The following is an 18364-nucleotide window of genomic DNA, read 5'->3' on the forward strand; positions in this document are numbered from 1 at the left end:
GCCTTCCTGGTCCTCTGATGCTGCTTGGCCTGCTGTGTTCATTCAGCTCTACACTTTGCAGATGCTGGAGAATCTGAGATAACAGTTCCTACTATCTCTACTCCTGAACAGGTGCGCCTGTTACATAGGTCAGTTGGGCTCTCTGTACAGATCTCCTGCATGGTGGGAAAACTGACCGTGCATACTTCTGTGCTGACTCATTCAACAATTAGTGGTTGTTGATGGAATCTGATCAAGAGATTGGGAGCAGGTCAACTCACATAGAAATTCAAGTGAAAGCAGTTACATCAGAAAAGGAAGTGTTTGTATCTCTCACGGATTTTTAATAGAATTTCTCTTCAGTTTTCTCTGTTCTTGTTCCTTGATAAAGGGATAAGCAGCAACTTGTTGATAATCCTTTAGCACTCTTACATTTTTTTCTCCGGCCAGTAGAAATCTTGCCAATAAGCAACCAGTTTGGGATTAAGCAATCAGCAATATTAAACACTTGCTGGGTGTTAATCTGGGTCTCACAGTAGAGTAATTCACCTGGGTAAGGAAATTGTATACTAGATATCTAGCTGATATCTTTCAGTGTACCACAATTTGAAGGAAGAAAATATTGAAGCTTTTTTTACCTGCAAGAAGTCTTTGTTTTTAAACTGTGCTGTTGCTAATGCAGTTCTGTTGCTTCAAATTGTTCTGTGACTTGAAGTGATGTTGTTGAAGTAGTCTTGGCCTTGGCTCCCACCATGTATTGGATTATCTTGATCTCTTGAAAACAACAAATGCTGGAGGTCACAACGGGTCAGACGGCATCCATGGAGAGAGAGCAAGCTAATGGTTCAGAATTGGCGTGCCCATCGAAGGCAGAGGGTAGTGGTGGAAGGTTGTTTTTCAGGTTGGAGGTGTTTCACAGGGATCTGTACTGGGACCTCTGCTGTTTATGATAAAGACAAATAAGCTGGATGAAAATGTAGATAGGTGGGTTAGTAAGTTTGCAGACAATACAAAGATTGGTGGAGTTGTGGATAGTGTCGAAGGTTGTCAAAGGATACAGCGGGACATAGATCGGTTGCAAATATGGGTGGAGAAATGGCAGATGGAGTTTAATCCATGCAAGTGTGATGTGCTGCACTTTGGGAGATCAGATTTTAAGGAAAAGTATACAGTTAATGGTAGGACTCTGAACAGCATTGATGTACAGAGGGATCTTGGGGTTCAAATCCATAGCTCCCTGAAGGTGACCATGCAAGTAGATAGGGTGGTAAAGGTGGCGTATGGCATGCTTGCCTTTATTGGTCAGGCAACGGAGTACAAGAGTTATGCTGCAGCTCTATAAAACTCTGGTTAGACCACACTTAGAATATTGTGTTCAGTCCTGATCACTTCATTATAGGAAAGATGTGGAAGCTTTAGAGAGGCCACAGAAGAGATTTACCAGGATGCTGCCTGGACTGGAGGGCAGATCTTATGAAGAAAGGTTGAGGGAGTTAGGGTTTCCTTCATTGGAGCGAAGAAGGATGGGAGGTGACTTGATAGAGGTTTACAAGTTGATGAGAGGCATAGATAGAGTGGATAGTCCGAGACTTTTTCCCAGGGCAGAAATGACTATTACGAGGGGGCATAATTTTAAGGTGATTGGAGGAAGGTATAGGGGAGATGTCAGAGGTAGGTTCTTTACACAGAGTGGTGGGCATGTGGAATGCACTGCCGGAGGGTAGTGGAGTCAGATACTTTAGAGACTTTTTTAAATGACTCTTGGATAGGCACACGGAGGATAGTAAAGTGTAGGGTATGCAGGGTAGATTGATCTTAGTAGGATAATAGGTCGGCACAACATTGTGGGCCGAAGGACCTGTACTGTGCTGTACTGTTCTATATGTTTTAAGAGTCAAGGTGTCATATTGCAGCTTTATAAGACTTTGGTTAGGCCACACTTAGAGTACGGCGGTCATCTCTGATCACCACATTACAGGAAGGATGTGGAGGCTTTGGAGAGAGTGCAGAAGAGGTTTACCAGGATGCTGCCTGGATTAGAGTATGAACTATAAGGAGAGGCTAGAAAAACTCAGGTTGTTTTCTCTGGAGCGGCAGAGGCTGAGGGGAGACCTGATAGAAATCTATAAAATTATGAGATGCATAGATAGGGTTGATAGTCAGAATCTTTCTTCCCCCAAGAGTTGAAATGCCTAAAACTAGGGGGTGTGCATTTACGGTGAGGGGGGAATGGTCAAAGGAGATATGAGGGGCAAAGTTCCTACAGAGTGGTATGAGTGTAAAATGCCCTGCCAAGGATGGAGGTAGAGGCAGATATGATAGGGGCATTTAAGAGACTTTTAGATAAGCACATGAAAATGCAAGGAATGGAGAGATTATGGATCAAGGCCATGCAGAAGGGATTAGTTTAATATGGCGTCATGTTCGAAACAACATCATGGGTCGAAGGGCCCGTCCCTGTGCTGTCCGCTTCTGTGTCTAGATGACTCCTCTTCAGAGCTGAAGTGAAAGGGGGGACAGCATTTATGCTATATTTGGGTTGGTTGGAGTGCTGGAGGAGAAAGGATGTTGATAGGTCAGATTAGGTGATTGGAATGTGAGAATGGCAGAACAATGATGTGTGTAACTGCCAGACACTCCCACTGCTGTAGGGGAGGGGAGAGAAGATATTGTGACAGAATGTAACAAGTAAAGCTAAAAGAAAGGGAAGGAATGGGAGGTGGTTCACATTTTGAAGGTGCTGAAGTCAATATTAAGTCCAGAAGGCTGTAAAGTGCCTAGTCTAAAGAGGGGATGTTGTTGCTCCAGTTTGTGCTGTGATTCACTGGAGCACTGCAGCATGCCGAGGACAGACAAGTGGGCGTGCGAGCAAGATGCTGTGTTAAAACGACCGGATACGGGAATGTCGGCGTCATGCTTGCACATAGACCAGAGGTGTTTGCAAAGTTGTCACCCAGTCTGTGTTTGGTTACCCCAATGTAGAGTAGGCCACATTGGGTACAGCAAATACAATTCACAAGATTGGAGGAGCTACAGGTTAAATACTGCATCACCTGGAAAGATTGTTTGGGCCTTTGGATGGTGGACAGGTGTTGCACCTTCAAATTGTGAACCAGCTCCCATTCATTCCCTTTCTTTTAGATTTACATTCTCTGTTACCATGTCTTCTCTCCCCTCCCCACAGCACAGTGGGACTGTCTGTTCTTTCCAGTCTGGCAGTTAGACACACCATTGTTCTGCCATTCTCACATTCCGATCACTTATTCCAAACTATTAACGTCCTTTCTCCTGCAGCACTCCAACTCCCCGCCCACCTCCCACTATTGCACATGTGCTGCCCCCTCCACACTTCACTTTAGCTCTCATGAGTCATCTAGACTCAACGTCAGCTTGCTCTCTCTCTGTGGATGCTGTCTGACCCGTTGTGATCTCTGGCATTTGTTGTTTTCAGTTCACATTCCAGCATATGCAGTAATTTGCTCCTATCTTGATGTCTTGTTGATTGATTGATTGAAATCAGTTATTAATGTTTGAATCAGGGATTCTGATGAAGAGTACCAGACTCAAAATGTTAACTCATGCTTTCTTCCCTCAGATGCTGCCAGACCTGCCTAGTTTTGCCAGCAATTCCTGTTTTTTGTTTTCAGTTCCCCAGAATCTGCAGGTCTTTGTTTTATTATACTAATGTTTGAACACCTTCCTTCAGGGTAGCTTTCCTAACACTGGAGCTAGAATAATGTTGTTCACCGGAGGACCACCTACCCAGGGCCCCGGCATGGTGGTGGGAGATGAGCTTAAATCACCCATTCGCTCATGGCATGATATAGAAAAGGATAATGCACGATTCCTGAAAAAAGCGACCAAGGTTGGTCTGTTGGTTTGTTTTTGATATTTTAGAATGTTATGTAATATCACTAATTATTTAAATAGTTTCTGGCAAACAAGGTGAGCAATTTAGAGTGAACTTTTTTATTCTTTCATGGGATACGGCCATCACTGACTAGGCCAGCATTAGTTCTTCATGCCTTATTGCCCTTGAACTGAGTGGCTTGCTTGACCATTTGAGGGCAGTTGAGAGTAAATGTAACTCCAGAGTTGCATGTAGACCAGACTGGATAAACATGGTAGCTTTGCTTCTGTAAAGGAAATTAAAGGACCAGATGGATCTTTACAAAAATTCATGGTAGTTTTATGGTACCATTACTGAGACATACTTTCCTGTAACTGCCTAAATTTATGAATTGAATTTAAATTCTGCCATTTAGTAACTGGTGAGATTTGAACCCATGTCTTCAAAGCTGTATTCTGGTTATCTGGATTATTAGTCCAGTAACAATACCACTACATCCCTTCCCAGTTTTTTTTCTTGTCAATGATTTATATCACCATCATCTTGCCATTTGAAACTGTTTGTCCCAACGTTAATCAAATCTTCTCTGATTTGATTATTACTTTCTTGCATGTTAAAATTTCAACTGGCCCACTCATTACAAGCCTTTAGCCAGTTCCGTCTGGGATTGACATCAAAACAGATTCAGTTGTACCTCAATTAAGTTAGCAGCTGATTTTCTTCTAGAGCAATGTCTGACTACTGTTTTATAATTGATTTTTGAGATAGTAAATTTGTAGTTGAGAAGTTTTGTGATTTTTAAATTCATTCTATGGAATGAACTTGTGATAGTTAATTATCATTGCACTCCTGATTCATTGATCAGCATTGGCTCAGCTAATGCAATGCTATTAACTCAAGTTTTCATGTCGAACTCCAGTATTTGAGCATATAACCTGAATTGACACCTCAGCACAATGCTGAGCGACCGCTGTAAGAAATGTCATCTTTTGGATGGGACATTAAATTGAGGCATTTTTGGCTGCTTAAAAACGGACATACAAATCTAGAGTCACTAGTTTTATTGCAGCAAAGTCTGATGTCCTGACTGAATATACTTTCTTCAAACAACACCACCAAAATCAGATTGTAGGTATTCTATGGATGATCAAACAATGTGGAAACAGGCCATTTGACCCAATGAATCCACACCAGCCCTCTGAAGAGCATCCCACCCAGACCCAGCCCCATCCTCCTACCTTATCCCTGTAACCCCACATTTCCCATGGCTAATGAACCTAACTTGCACATCTTTGAATTGTGGGAGGAACATGCAAACTCCACCCAGATAATCACCTGAAGCTGGAATCGAACCTGGGTCCTTGGCACTGAGGCAGCAGTGCTAACCACTGAACCACCATGTCACTCTGTACTCATTCATTTCATTTTTGAATCTTGAAGGTCAGACTGGCTGCTGTGTTTACCAGCACAACAATTTATTGCACTTTAAATGCTCTTCAATACCCTAAAGTGTAATAAAAGTTACATGCTTGCCCTCTCCTTTATTCTTTAGTTTGATCCTTCTTTAGAAGACCACTTGCTCTTGCTTCCACAAACTCTCTGCATTATTAAACCCGTATGCATGACTTTTTATCTCCACACTTGACTGCTCCAGTGCTGGCTTTGTTGTTAGGATTGTTCTCTTTCAGTTAAGTCTAGATAATCTCTGTTCAAATATGTTTTGTAATTTTCAATTGTTCTTTTCTGCAGCACTATGAGGCTCTAGCAAACCGTGCAGCAGTAAATGGACATTGCATTGACATCTATGCTTGTGCCCTGGATCAGACAGGTCTTTTGGAATTAAAGTGTTGCTGCAACCTGACTGGGCAAGTGTTTACCAAAGAAATAAAACATTGAGGTCTAGTTAATTCAAAGAATATCTCTTAAATGTAATGATATAACATGAGTAATACAATAAAGATTGTGGTTGTGTAACTTAAAACATAAGCAATAGATTTATAATTTCCCCTAACCTAATGAGATGTGTATCTGTTCTCTTGTTCTGCGAGATCAATAAGGGTTCCTGATGAAGCAAAGCTCAATGAGTCTCCATCCAAATAATTGGACATTTGGTTAACATGAACATTCAGAAAGTGATTGGATGAAATACGAGCAATTTTTTTCCATCATTAGCATGAAGAATTTAAAGATGTTAAGGTCTCTGAATTTTGTTTAAAATGATTTCCTCATCTAGATGATGGATATTGCACTGGCGAAAAATGATACACTGGCTAATTGTGAACAACAGGTGGGACTATCAAGGGTGTTGGAAGGATTACAACAAGTACAAACTGAGTAAAACACTCTAGGATAGAGTTTCCACTCGGTTGCATTTGAGAAGTCAGGATCAAAATGCATTAGTTAAGTTACAAACCAGTGGGCCCCTCGAGTGGTGGGACCATTTTTCAGGTTAGAAGCCTGATTTTCTGATGGATGGGCTCAGCTGAAGCTCTTTCCCAGAGTCACAGCATTAGCAACTGTCTGGTGACTCTCAAACCAATTTGGAGGGTGAGCACAATGTCGCAACAAAAGTACATTCTATTGATCGTAAAAGCTCAGCAAGAAATATCCATCCATGTCTTACTAAGGAGATTAAAGATACTATTCTGTTAAGAGCAGAAGCTTAAAATCTTAAAGCATAGTGGCAAATCTGAAAATTGGGAGTATTTTGGAAACCAGATAAAAAGGGAAAAGTTAGAATAACAGTAAATAGAGCCAGGAATGTAAAAAGAGCACTCTTTCAGGTATGTGAAAAGAGTAGATGAAATGAATGTTCATGCCTTTGAGGCAAAGACAGGAGACTGAAACTTAATTGACTAAGTGAAATAAGTACTGTGGCTTCAAGAGAGAGTCTGGCTCAGCTGAGATTCTTTTGTTTATATTACCAATTTTTCTAATCAAACTGTTCAGAGATGTTATTACACATCTCTGGAGCAGGTGGGAACTAAACCCAGGCCTCCTGTTCCGGAGTAGAGACACTACACAGTGCAACAAGCGAACTCCCAAACTTGACTCTGCTGGGACTCGAATCCACAACCTTTGCATACCAACTTGAGCAATCTTTAGATGTCCAATGCGCTCTCCAGAGAATATTTTTTAGAGATTTGATTACTGTCTTCTATCTGCAGCTCATTTTCAGCCTTGTAATGGGAGTAACAGGCATATTTCTTGTTGACGTTATTTGAAGTACTGTATGGTGAATGTCACAAAGTGTATATTAAATAACTTTAGATTCTATGTCCATTTCTATAAAACCTAGAGGTTACATTGTGATGGGGGACTCCTTCAACACTTCCCTGTTCAAGCAAACATTTCAAAGGGTTTTCAGCAAAGGTCTTCAGGGGGATTTCAGGATGGCATTTGGTGCCACATTAGAGCTTAAGGTAAGCGGCTACTTTAGTTTCATTGTTATGTTTAAACTTCTGAATTAACTTATCAAATTGTTGACTAGGATATCACTAAAGCTCCGATATTACTATCTGGCATGTGGAATGCCACTTGTTTTCTTTCTGTCATTTGCTTTCATGATTTACTTTTAGCTTGTTCAAGGTTGTTTTTCTAATGCAGGTAGATCTAACTCATCTTCCATAGTGGAAAATGAAAGTATTTAATATCATAGTGTGATGTTATTCTGGCGCCATTATTATGAAACTGACTTACTCAATTGATGGTACAAAAGCAACATCTAGCATGCTGAATCACTGTTTCCACATTGGACCAAATCTGGTGTTGTTATCTTGTTGAACCTGATTTCATTTTTGAAGTCTTGTAACAACTAGGTTACATGATTATGCTTATCATTAGTAAACTATACCTTCCCAGCTTTCACTGTGATTGTGTTTGTGTCATATTTATAACTTATTTTAGTGAGCATTAAATGTGAAAAGTGGCTTCATCTAGGAGGTGTGACTTTCTAGTTAGGGATGTTAATTTTTTAATACGAGTCCTCAATGTAATTTGTGGACATAACAGCAATTGTGAACATTTAAGTGCTTGAAGCAGAGTTAAAAATGATTTCTTTGAAATGCAGTGTGCCAGGACTGATCAAAGACTATAATTTCATCTTGGTTTAGAATGTATAATAAGCATTTACACTTTTAATCTTATGATTTAACATGAGAAAATGGCACTGAAATTGACCTTTTTTTTTCAATATCCATTATCTGATTCAAAAGCTGTACACCAGAATTGTGGTATAAGTGTAATATCTCATTATCTCTAAGTTGGAAGAGAATAAATTTAAGCCAGCTTTCGTCCTAAATGCTGTGTAGTAACCTCTGTGAGATTGCAACATTCGTTGCCAGGACCAGGCTTGGTTTGCACCCGTGAAATATAGTTTGGTTATGCCTAGGCAGTTCAATGTTGCTAATTGGCTGAGATAGTGGACCAATTGCACCACTGTGGAATCTAGTAGGGAACACTAATAGGACAGCAAACAATGAAAGAAGTGTCTACAATCGGGAACAAAGTATTATACTGGCTCTTCGCTCAGTAGAAGTGTACTGCAATTCTGAAAGATTTTTTTGTCCCTAGAGTTTTAAAGTTTGTATATGATTCTCTTTGGGAATTTGATTTAATTTGTTTTGTTGCTGCTACTTTTTTAATAAGACAGTAATCAAGTAATTTAGCTGTCGCAGATTTGAATCAACAAGCCCACGAATGAATTTAGATCCATTGTGATTTTTGAAAGTTTATGGGTTGTTCCATTCAGAGAGAAATTAAACTATATAGTTTTTATTTAATTCATTCACTGGCTGGCCAGCATTTATTACCTGTCCATAGTTGCCCTTGAGAAAGTGGTCGTGAGCTGCCTTCTTGAACCACAATTCCATTAGGGAGAGAATTCCAGGATTTTGACCCAGTAACAGTGAAGGCTTGGTGATATATTTTCAAGTCAAGATGGTGAGTGGCTTGGAGGGGAACATGCAGCTAGTGTTCCCTTGCATCTGCTGCCCTTGACCTTCTAGTTGGAAGTCCTTGTTCGTTTGGAAGGTGCTCTCTGAGGATTTTTGGTGAATTCGTACAGTGCATTTTGTAGATAATACACACCAGTGCTACTGAGCATGAGTGGTGGAGGAGGGGATATTTGCAAATGTGATGTCAACGAAATGGGCTGCTTTGTCCTGGATGGTGTCAAGTTTCTTGGGTGTTGTTGAAGCTGTACCCATCCAGGCAAGTGGGGAAGTATTCCATCACACTTCTGATTTGTGCCTTGTAGGTGGTAGACAGGTTTTGGGGACTCAGGAGGTGAGTTACTCACTGTGGTATTCCTAGCCTCTGACCTGCTCTTGTAGCCATTTGGTTTATGTGGCAAATCCACTTGAATGTCTGGTCAACGGTAACCTCAAAGATGTTGATAGTATTGCCATCACTGAAATCCCCACTATTTGAAGGTCAAGCAGCAGTGGTTAGATCATCTGTCTCCAATAAGAGACAGACATTGCCTGGCAATTGTGTGATGCAAATTTACTCCGACTTGTTAACCCAAGCCTGGATATTGTCCAGATCTTGTTGGATTTGAACATATTTCAATATCCAGGAGTCACAAATGGTGCTGAACATTGTGTAATCATCAGCGAACATCCCCACTTCTGACCTTATGACGGAAGATCATTGAAGCAGCTGAAGTTGGTTGGGCCTTGGACACTACTCCAAAGAGCTCCTGGAGCTGAATGATTGACCTCCAACAACTACAATCATCTTGCTATGTGCCAGGTATGACTCCAACAAGCAGAGTTTTACCCCTGATAACCATTGATTCCAGTTTTGCTAGAGCTTCTTTATGCCACACTCGGTTGAATGCGGCCTTGATGTCAAGGGCTGTCATTCACCTCATCTCTGAATTCAGCTCTTTTGCCCATGATTGAATGAAGGCTATAATGAGGTCAAGAGCTGAGTGGCCCTGCTGCAACCCAAACTGAGTGTCCGTGAACAGGTGCTGCTTGATAGCACTGTTGATGACGCCTTCCATCACAGCAATTGGGTTGATTCATCCTGGGCAATTTTCAACATTGTCGGTTAGATGACTGTTTTGTTGCTGTACTGGAAGAGCTTCCCTAGGGGAGCAGGAAGTTCTGGAGCACTAGTCTTCAGTACTATTGCCAGAATGTTGTCAGGGCTCATAGCCTTTGCACTATCCATTGCCTCCAACTGGCTGATATCTGATGCTGGGTACCACTGGAGGAGGCTGTGATTGATCATCAGTTTTGCACTTCTGGCTGAAGATTGCTGTGAATGCTGAAGCATTCAGACTTTTGCACTGATTTTTTTTTTTTGGGCTCTTCCATCACTGAGGAGTGGGATATTTGTGAAGCTGCCTCCTACAGTGAGTTGTCTGATTGTCCAATACCAATCATGACTGGATGAAGTACGATTTCAGAGCTTAGACCTGATCCTTTGGTTGTGGGATTGCCTAACTCTGTCTATCACTTGCTGTTTTGGCATGCAAGTAGTCCTGTTTGGTTGCTTCATCAGGTTGACACCTCATTTTTAGGTATGCCTGGTGCTCCTGGCAAGCCCTTCTGCGGGGTCCATCGAACTAGTGTTGATTCCCCTGTTTGATGGTAATGGTTGAGTGGGGGACATGGTGGGCCTTGAGGTCGTAGATATTGCTGGAGTACAATTCCGCTGCCGCTGTTAGCCCACAGCGCCTCATGGATGCCCAGACTCTAGTTGCTAGATCTACTCGAAGCATGTTCCATTTAACCTCGTGATGGTGCTGCACAACATAATGGAGGTTATTCTCAATGTGAAGACAGGACTTAGTCTCCACAAAGACTATGCAGTGGTCAGTCTTATTGATACTATCATGGACAGATGCAGCTGGCAGATTGGTAAGGATGAGGTAGATCTTTTTTACTTGTTGGTTCCCTCACCACCTGCTGCAGATCCAGTCTGAGCAGTTATGTCCTTTACGACCCAACCAGCTTGATCAGTAGTGCTGCTGCTAAGCTCTTCTTGATGATGGACATTGAAATGTCCCACCCAGAGTACAATTTGCATCTTTTTCACCCTCTTTCTTTCCTTCGTGTTGCCCAACATAAGGGAGTACTGTTTCATCAGCCGCGGGAGGTTTCCTTTCCCATGTTTAACGTGAAGCCGTAAGACTTTATGGAGTCTAGAGTCAATGTTAAGGACTCCCACGACTACTCCCTCCCGACTGTATAGTGCCAGTGGGGTCTGCTGTATGTTACTGGAGCTTTTCATTTTGCGTTTGTCACAACAAATGCAAGAATTGTAAAATTCAAATGAACATAAAAATTTAGACTGCAGGAGAAGAGAGTGCTTGCTGTTTGGCAAATTGACTCTGCTTAGCTGAGGTGCTCTCTCATGAGAGAGCACAAGGAACTGGGGCTCCTTACACTCCCCGGTAACCAAAAAAGCCCAATGGTTGAACATATTCTTGTCATTTGCAGAAAAAGGATCCTTGTGTATTAATCTCTGTCATTTTCTTGCATGTCTAAATGTGACATATAATGAGCTTGACATCACCTTAAGTTGGTTGTTAGTTGTAACTATTGGCACATTCAGAATATTCTGTAAATGCTGCCAAATCATGTATAACAAATATTTTGCAAATATGGGCTGGTTGATTATGGTCTGTTTTCTACCTCCTACAAGCAACTGAAGGAACATGTTATTTGACACAATCAGTCACATTGGGGAGTACGGAAATATGCTTGGCATGGCACTATATTGAAATTCATACAAGATGTTGTTTAATGGGGTGGTAGGCAGAAGTTCCTTTTGGATTGATAGCAGCATCCTGTTACTGCATTGTATTTGTGTGTGTTCTTCACAAATTTCTGAGAGAAGATTACATTGTTTCATTACACTGACTCAAATCTATCAATACTTTTTGTTTCAGACAACTAGAGAACTGAAGATTGCCGGTGCAATTGGGACCTGTGTCTCTCTGAACTCCAAAGGGCCTTCTGTGTCTGAGAATGTAAGTTTGAGTTTATTCTTTGTAGGTGTATGGAATGTCTAACTATCTGGCATTTTTAAGTTACAATGGGGCCATTTTTTATTGTTTGTCTTCAAAAGTGGACAATCAGCAAGATTTTTAAATATCCACAGCTTTGAAGTCAAATAATGGCAATCAGTGACAAAGCTTGATAATCGGAAACATGTCTTAACTTTTGTATTAATCCAAGTATAAAGAAAAAAGTAATATCAGTTTTAAGATTCTCTGTAGACTGTGTAAAGGCAGGTTAAAATAGTAAGCCATTTAAAGCCCTTGACATTTTTTTTCTAAATTTTCTAATCAAGGCAAAATTTGCTGTACTTAAAACTCAAAATATTTGAAAGAAGTAACTTTCCTTGCAGCAAATTTGATGTGTCCTCCGTTCTATAAATACATTTGTAGTGTATATGGACAATTCAAGCAGACATGCACTTGATTAAGTTTCTTTTATTCCTTTAGGAGCTGGGTGTTGGTGGTACATGCCAATGGAAAGTTTGCAATTTGGATCCCTGCACTACAATGGGGATCTACTTTGAAGTGGTAAATCAGGTGAATCTTTCAAAGCTTGCTTTCTTTCGTATGCTGAAAACCCCAGGTGGGAATTCCTTCCTCTCTCAAGCCTTGCTGAAATCTCATTAAAACCTACTGTTAATCTAAAAAGACTGAGAATTCAGTGTAAAACTCTGCTGTGCTAAGAAATTAGATACACAAAAGTATACAGTTTACTTTTATTCCAGAAGTAATGTTAAAGAAATATGGAGTACAATGTCTCCTGCATCTGTGCCTAATCTAATCAAGATATTATGGGCAATAAATAAGCAGGCTAGAGAGATACCATCTCATCTGGTGAGAAGTCTTAACAATAGAGGATGTAGTCTGAGAATAAGAACCTGCTCTGTAGGAGTGAAATTTAGAAAAGAAAACATTGTGGTGGAAGTCTAACTCTTTTCTACAAATGACAATTGATGCTATATTAGAGGTTGATGGATTTTTTTTGTGTGAAGCAAAGGTATTAAAAAAGACTGGGATAATTTAGACTGCTGATCAGCCATGTTGAATGGTGGAATAGCTCGAGGTACTGAATGACCTACTGCTGTTCCTGTGCTTTTGTACAGTATTAATTTGGGAAACCAGTGCCAACCACTTAAATTCACAGATCCTAATTTGGTATCCTTTTGAGTTAGAGATCACCTGAGGGTTACCATTGACTAGAAACTGACAAGGGACTAGTCATATAAATACCTAGGCTAAAACAGCAGATCAGAACGTTGGAATCAGGCAATGACTAATTTGGTTCCAGGCTTCCCAAAGCCTGCTTGCTGTCTAGAAGGTTCAAATCAGGAGTGTGATGGAATACTCCTCAATTTCCTGAATAAGTGCACTTTCATAAACATTCAAAAAGTTTGACCCCATCCAGGATGCAGCAACTTGCTTGAGTGGAACCATATGCATAAGTATTCACTCCTGCCACCATCTGCACACAGTAGCAGCAGTGTGTACTATCTATAAGATGCATTGCAGAAATTTACCAGGGCCCCTTAAACAGCACCTTTCAAACACATGACCATCACCATCTAGAAAGACAAGAGCAGCAGATACATGGAAACCACCATCACGTGCATGTTCCCCTCCAAGTCACTTTCCATCTTGACTTAGAGCTATATTGTCATTTCTTCATTGTTGTTGGGTCAGCATCCTAGAGCTCCCTCCTTACTGTTGTGGATGTACCTACACCAAATGGACTGTAGCAGTTCAACTAGTTGCTCACCTCCCTTCTTGAGGGCAGTTAGGGAAGGGTAGTAAATGTTGGCTCAGCCAGTGATGGCTGTAATCCCACAAATGAATGGAAAACATGTATCAAAGAACTTGGTGCCCAGTTGATTACAGAAGACTGTTGCTGTCATATTGTCATGCAAGAGTGAGAGGATAGTAACAAATTTTGCTGAACATCAAAGTCTCTAAAGCACTTTCCACTTAATATATAAAAGAAAACTTTTGACAGATCAGTAATTGCTATGTAGAGCTCTTTACTTTGACTTGGACACTTATTTCGGATTTGGTGAGTGACAATGATCATGTAAGGTTACCCTGGTTGTCCAGAATCTATATTTACTCTGAAGAAGTACATACTCGCTGACAGATGGAAAGTTCATGTGAATTCTGCATAGCGGCAGAAGGGATGTATCTTTATAGTTACCATAAATTGATTTATCATCCTTGTTGAAAACTGGCATTGTGAAAGTCAGGACATAGTACCTCTTCTCAGATTTTTTGCAAAATGATCAAAATTTGTGTGAAAGACCACAACCACCAGCTTTATTGATCTTTGTGGGAATGTTGTCCTGACTGCACTCCTTGCCGTTTCTTTCATCTGTTGAATCACCTTCTATAGATTTCTGGTTAAGAAGGTTCCTGGTAATGCATGCCCCTTCCAGTAGTGTCAGATAGCTGTGTTATCTTTGAGAAGGTTATTGCTGACATCAGCTTGGGTTGGGAGGAGAAGGAAAGACCAATTTGGTTTTGGTGCATGAATGAACATGGTGGGGTCTAGAAGAAATCCTACATATAGGGTAGGACTGTGCAGCATTGGATTTCATTGGCCTTCTGCTCATCACTTATTTTTGATAACACATTTTTTTGCGCAAATAGTAAGTATTCTTTGGAATTTTTGCTGTGAAGTACGTTGACTTTGGCATGTAATGAAGGCTTGGCATTTCCCATTCAGAATTTTGCTACTTTTCTTTATCGTGCTTGTTGAGTCAGGCTTAGTTACTGAGAGATTCATAATGCATGTCTTTTGGATTGCACCCTGCAATTTATTTGCTCTCTGACTCTGAATCTCAATCCATCTTAAATTGGAGATGCTTTCACTGTCTTGTACTTATGTTTCTCATCAGAGCTTTTGTGATGGTGAAAGTACATTCATTGCAATTGAAGTGAAGCAAACTAGTGATAATTGATTTTCACACTCGTTTCTAGATGGTGCTGTTGCACCCAATTCTAGTATTAGAATCAGTAGAATCAACTTGTTTTGGTGATGTAATGAAGAGTGTAAAGATTTATTGGATTATTCATGATTCCAGCTAATGTACTGAAGATTTGTGCTGCATAACTAGCCACACCCCTAGCCAAAGAGTTCCCATATGGGTACAATAAATTTACCCAGCCATTTGAAAAATTATCCAGGTTTGTCCAATGCGCAAAAAGTAGGACAAATGCAATCCAGCCAATTACTGCCTTATTAATTTACCCCAGTCATCAGGAGAAGACATCATCAACAGGATTATCAAACGGCATTTTAATAATCAATAATCTGCTCGCTGATGCTCCGTTTGGGTTCCTCCAGGACCACTTGGTCCCAGATCTCAGTACAGCTTTAAAAAAGTAATTCCAGAGATGTGATTATGCTGATATCAAGGCAGCACTTAACTGTGTAGTTAAAAAGGAACCCTCATAAAATTGAAATTGGGGAAAATTCTCCAACTAGTGTCATATCTAGCACAAAGGAAATGATTGTGTGTGGAAGGCTAATCATTTCAGTCTGAAGACATTGCTCACAGAAGTTTTTTTATTCATTCAAGGGATGAGGGCATCACTGACAAGCAGCATTCATTGCCCATCCCTAATTGCCCAGAAGGCAGTTTAGAGTCAACCACATTGCTGTGGGTCTGGAGTCACATGTAGGCCAAACCAGGTAAGGATGGCAGTTTCCTTCCCTAAAGGACATTAGTGAACCAGATGGGTTTTTCTGACAATCAACGTTAAATTCATGGTCATTATTTGCTTCTTAATTCCAGATATTTTTATTGAATTCAAATTCCACCATTTGCTGTGGCGGGATTCAAACTTGGGTCCTCAGAACATTGTCTGGGTCTCTGGATTAACAGTCCAGCAATAATATCACTAGGCCATTGCCTTCCCCAGGATGGTCTCCGTGCCTAACCTCCTTCAGTTGCTTCATCATATAGTCAGGGCTGAGGATGTTCACTGATGGCTGTACCATGTTCAGTTCCATTCACAGCTACTTGAACTGAAATAGTCTGTGTCCATATGCAGCATGAGCTCCAGCAACTTGACTTTAATGCTTGAGCTAGTGAGTGACAAGTACCAACTGTGCTGCGTAAGTTTCAACCAATCACCATCTTCAACAGAGAGTCTAAAGCCTGTCCCTGATGCTCAATAGTATGACTGTCACTGAATACCCCATCGTCAACTGATCAGAAACTGAGCAGCACCGATAATTAAATATTTTGGCTTAAAGAGCAGATCAGATACTGGGCATGCTGCAATGAGTAACTCAATTTGAGATTCCTCAAGGCCTGCTCACCTTATACAAGGCACAATTCAGGCATATGGTGGAATATTCTCTATGGCTGGATAAGTGCAGGTCCAACAATATTCAAGGAGCTCAATACTGTCTGAGACAAAGCAGCCTGCTTAATTGATACCCTATCACCTCCCTAAATTTTAAGCCGTTCCAATACTAGTGCACTGTAGCTACCACGTGCACCATCTACAGTATCCTGAGCAATTCGCCAGGTCCTTTTGACAGCATCTACTAAACTAAGACCTCGACCACCTGAAAAAACAAAAATGGTAAGTACAAGGTAAAACCTCTGAGTCACAAACCGTACAGCTTTCGAAATATTAACAGAAATGGGAACTTTGTAGTCCTAAATGTGAATATACACTTTGCTATTCTGTAACATCAGTGCACCCCCATGTTCATGTGGAAAACTACCATTATTAAAGTGAAATCTAACCCATGTAAGATGGCACTGGTCTTGGATTGTAGAGTTCTTAAGTAGTACACTTGAACTTTGTGAACATCAGAAGTATTGTGTAGTGTTTCAATGCTTTCCTGGCCGGTCTCCTATCTTCCATACTCCCATAAACGTAAGCTCAAGAAGTCAGTGCTGTCACAGCAAGTTCGATTCACCTGTCAGTTCAATGGCTTACAATGGTTCCTGGCCTACTAACACCTTGATTTTTTTTCATCTTCAAATCTCTCAATTTTCATTCCTTTGTCTATGTCAACTTTCTGCAGATCTACAAATCAGCAATAATTCAGTTTCTTCATCTTCCTTCACCTCCCCATTGGTGCTGACACCTTTAGCAGTCCACGGTCTATGAATTCCTCCATTTAGTTACCTGAGCTAATATTTACTTCTTTGCTTTGATTCTTGATTACAATTTTATAAATTGCTTTTAATTGGGACATTTTATTGGGTTAAAGGTGCTTTAATAATGCGTGATATTGTATTGAATCATTCTTTGCTTGGCCTAATAACAGCACTGTGCATTGAGTAAGAGGATTATTGAATGACCCACCATTTTCTATCATGCTTTGTTTATTTTCATTTATAATAAGATAGTATGTCTGTTTCTGCCTGGTTTCGAACCGAGGACCTTGAACGTGTTAGGTAAATGTGATAACCACTACACTACAGAAACTTTGCACAACCTTCAAACAGAAATGCCAAGTGGATGATTCATCTTGGCCTTCTCCATTAGTCCCCACCATTATAGATTCACTCCACATGATATCAAGAAATGGTTGGAGACACTGGATTCTGAAAAGGCTATGAGCCCTGACAACATTCCAGCAATAGTATTGAAGACTTGTGCTCTAGAACTTAGCATTACACTAATCAAGCTGTTCCAGTAGAGTTACAATAATGGCATCAAACTAGCAAGTGGAAAATTGTCCATGTATGACCTGTACACAAAGGCAGAACAAAAACCTGACCAATTATCATCCCATCAGTTTACACTCAATCATCAGTAAGTTTATGAAAGGTGTCATCAACAGTGCTATCAAACCGCATCAACTTAGCAGCTCATCAATGCCCAATTTGGGTTCTGCCCAGACCACTCAGCTCTTGACCTCATTACAGTGTGGTTCAAATATGGACAAAAGAGCTGAAATCCAGGGCTGAGGTGAGAGTCCCCTTGATTTCAAGGCCTCATTCAACCAAGCATGACATCAAGAAGACCTAGAAAACTGGAATCATTGGGAATCAGGGACCAAACTCTCCATTGGTTGGAGTCATATCTGGCTCATAGGAAGATAGTTGTGGTTTTTGGAGGTCGGTCTGCAGGAGTTCCTCAGGGTAGTATCCTAGGCCCAAACATCATCAGCTGCTACTTCAACAATCTTTCCTCCATCGTAAAGTCAGAAGTGGAATGTCTGCCAATGTTTTCACCATGTTCAGCACTATTTGTGACGACTCAGATACTGAAGCACTTCATGTTCAAATGCAACAAGATCTGGACAATATCCAGACTTGAGCTGAGAAGTGACACGCAACGTTCGTACCACACAAATGCCATCTTTAATCATTTAACTATCTAACCATTCCCCTTGACATTCAATGGTGTTACCATCACTTAATCCCCACTATCAACATCCTAGGGGTTACCATTGACAAGAAATTCAAATAAACTCACCATATCAACACCCAATGGCTACAAGAGCAGGCCAGATATTAGGAATATGTAGGCAAGGAACTCCCCTTCTGACTCTCCAA

At 40.7% G+C, this 18364-nt stretch overlaps 1 protein-coding gene across 2 annotated transcripts in view; it reads left to right on the forward strand.

Moving 5' to 3' along the window:
* The window catches only part of LOC109910901 (SEC23 homolog B, COPII coat complex component), a 48126-nt gene that overhangs the window by 3325 nt on the left and 26437 nt on the right, over positions 1 to 18364 (forward strand). The window contains exons 6-10 of one of the 2 annotated variants that reach the window (XM_048601518.1): positions 3686 to 3844; positions 5579 to 5694; positions 7128 to 7251; positions 11736 to 11816; positions 12294 to 12374. In XM_048601518.1, the coding sequence (XP_048457475.1) occupies positions 3686 to 3844; positions 5579 to 5694; positions 7128 to 7251; positions 11736 to 11816; positions 12294 to 12374 (561 nt within the window). Of the gene's footprint in view, positions 1 to 3685; positions 3845 to 5578; positions 5695 to 7127; positions 7252 to 11735; positions 11817 to 12293; positions 12384 to 18364 lie in introns of both variants that reach the window. The other variant, XM_048601516.1, reaches the window with a different exon arrangement.

Source organism: Rhincodon typus, chromosome 9 (assembly GCF_021869965.1).
Source record: "Rhincodon typus isolate 14 chromosome 9, sRhiTyp1.1, whole genome shotgun sequence".
In the NCBI taxonomy this organism is placed as follows: domain Eukaryota; kingdom Metazoa; phylum Chordata; class Chondrichthyes; order Orectolobiformes; family Rhincodontidae; genus Rhincodon; species Rhincodon typus.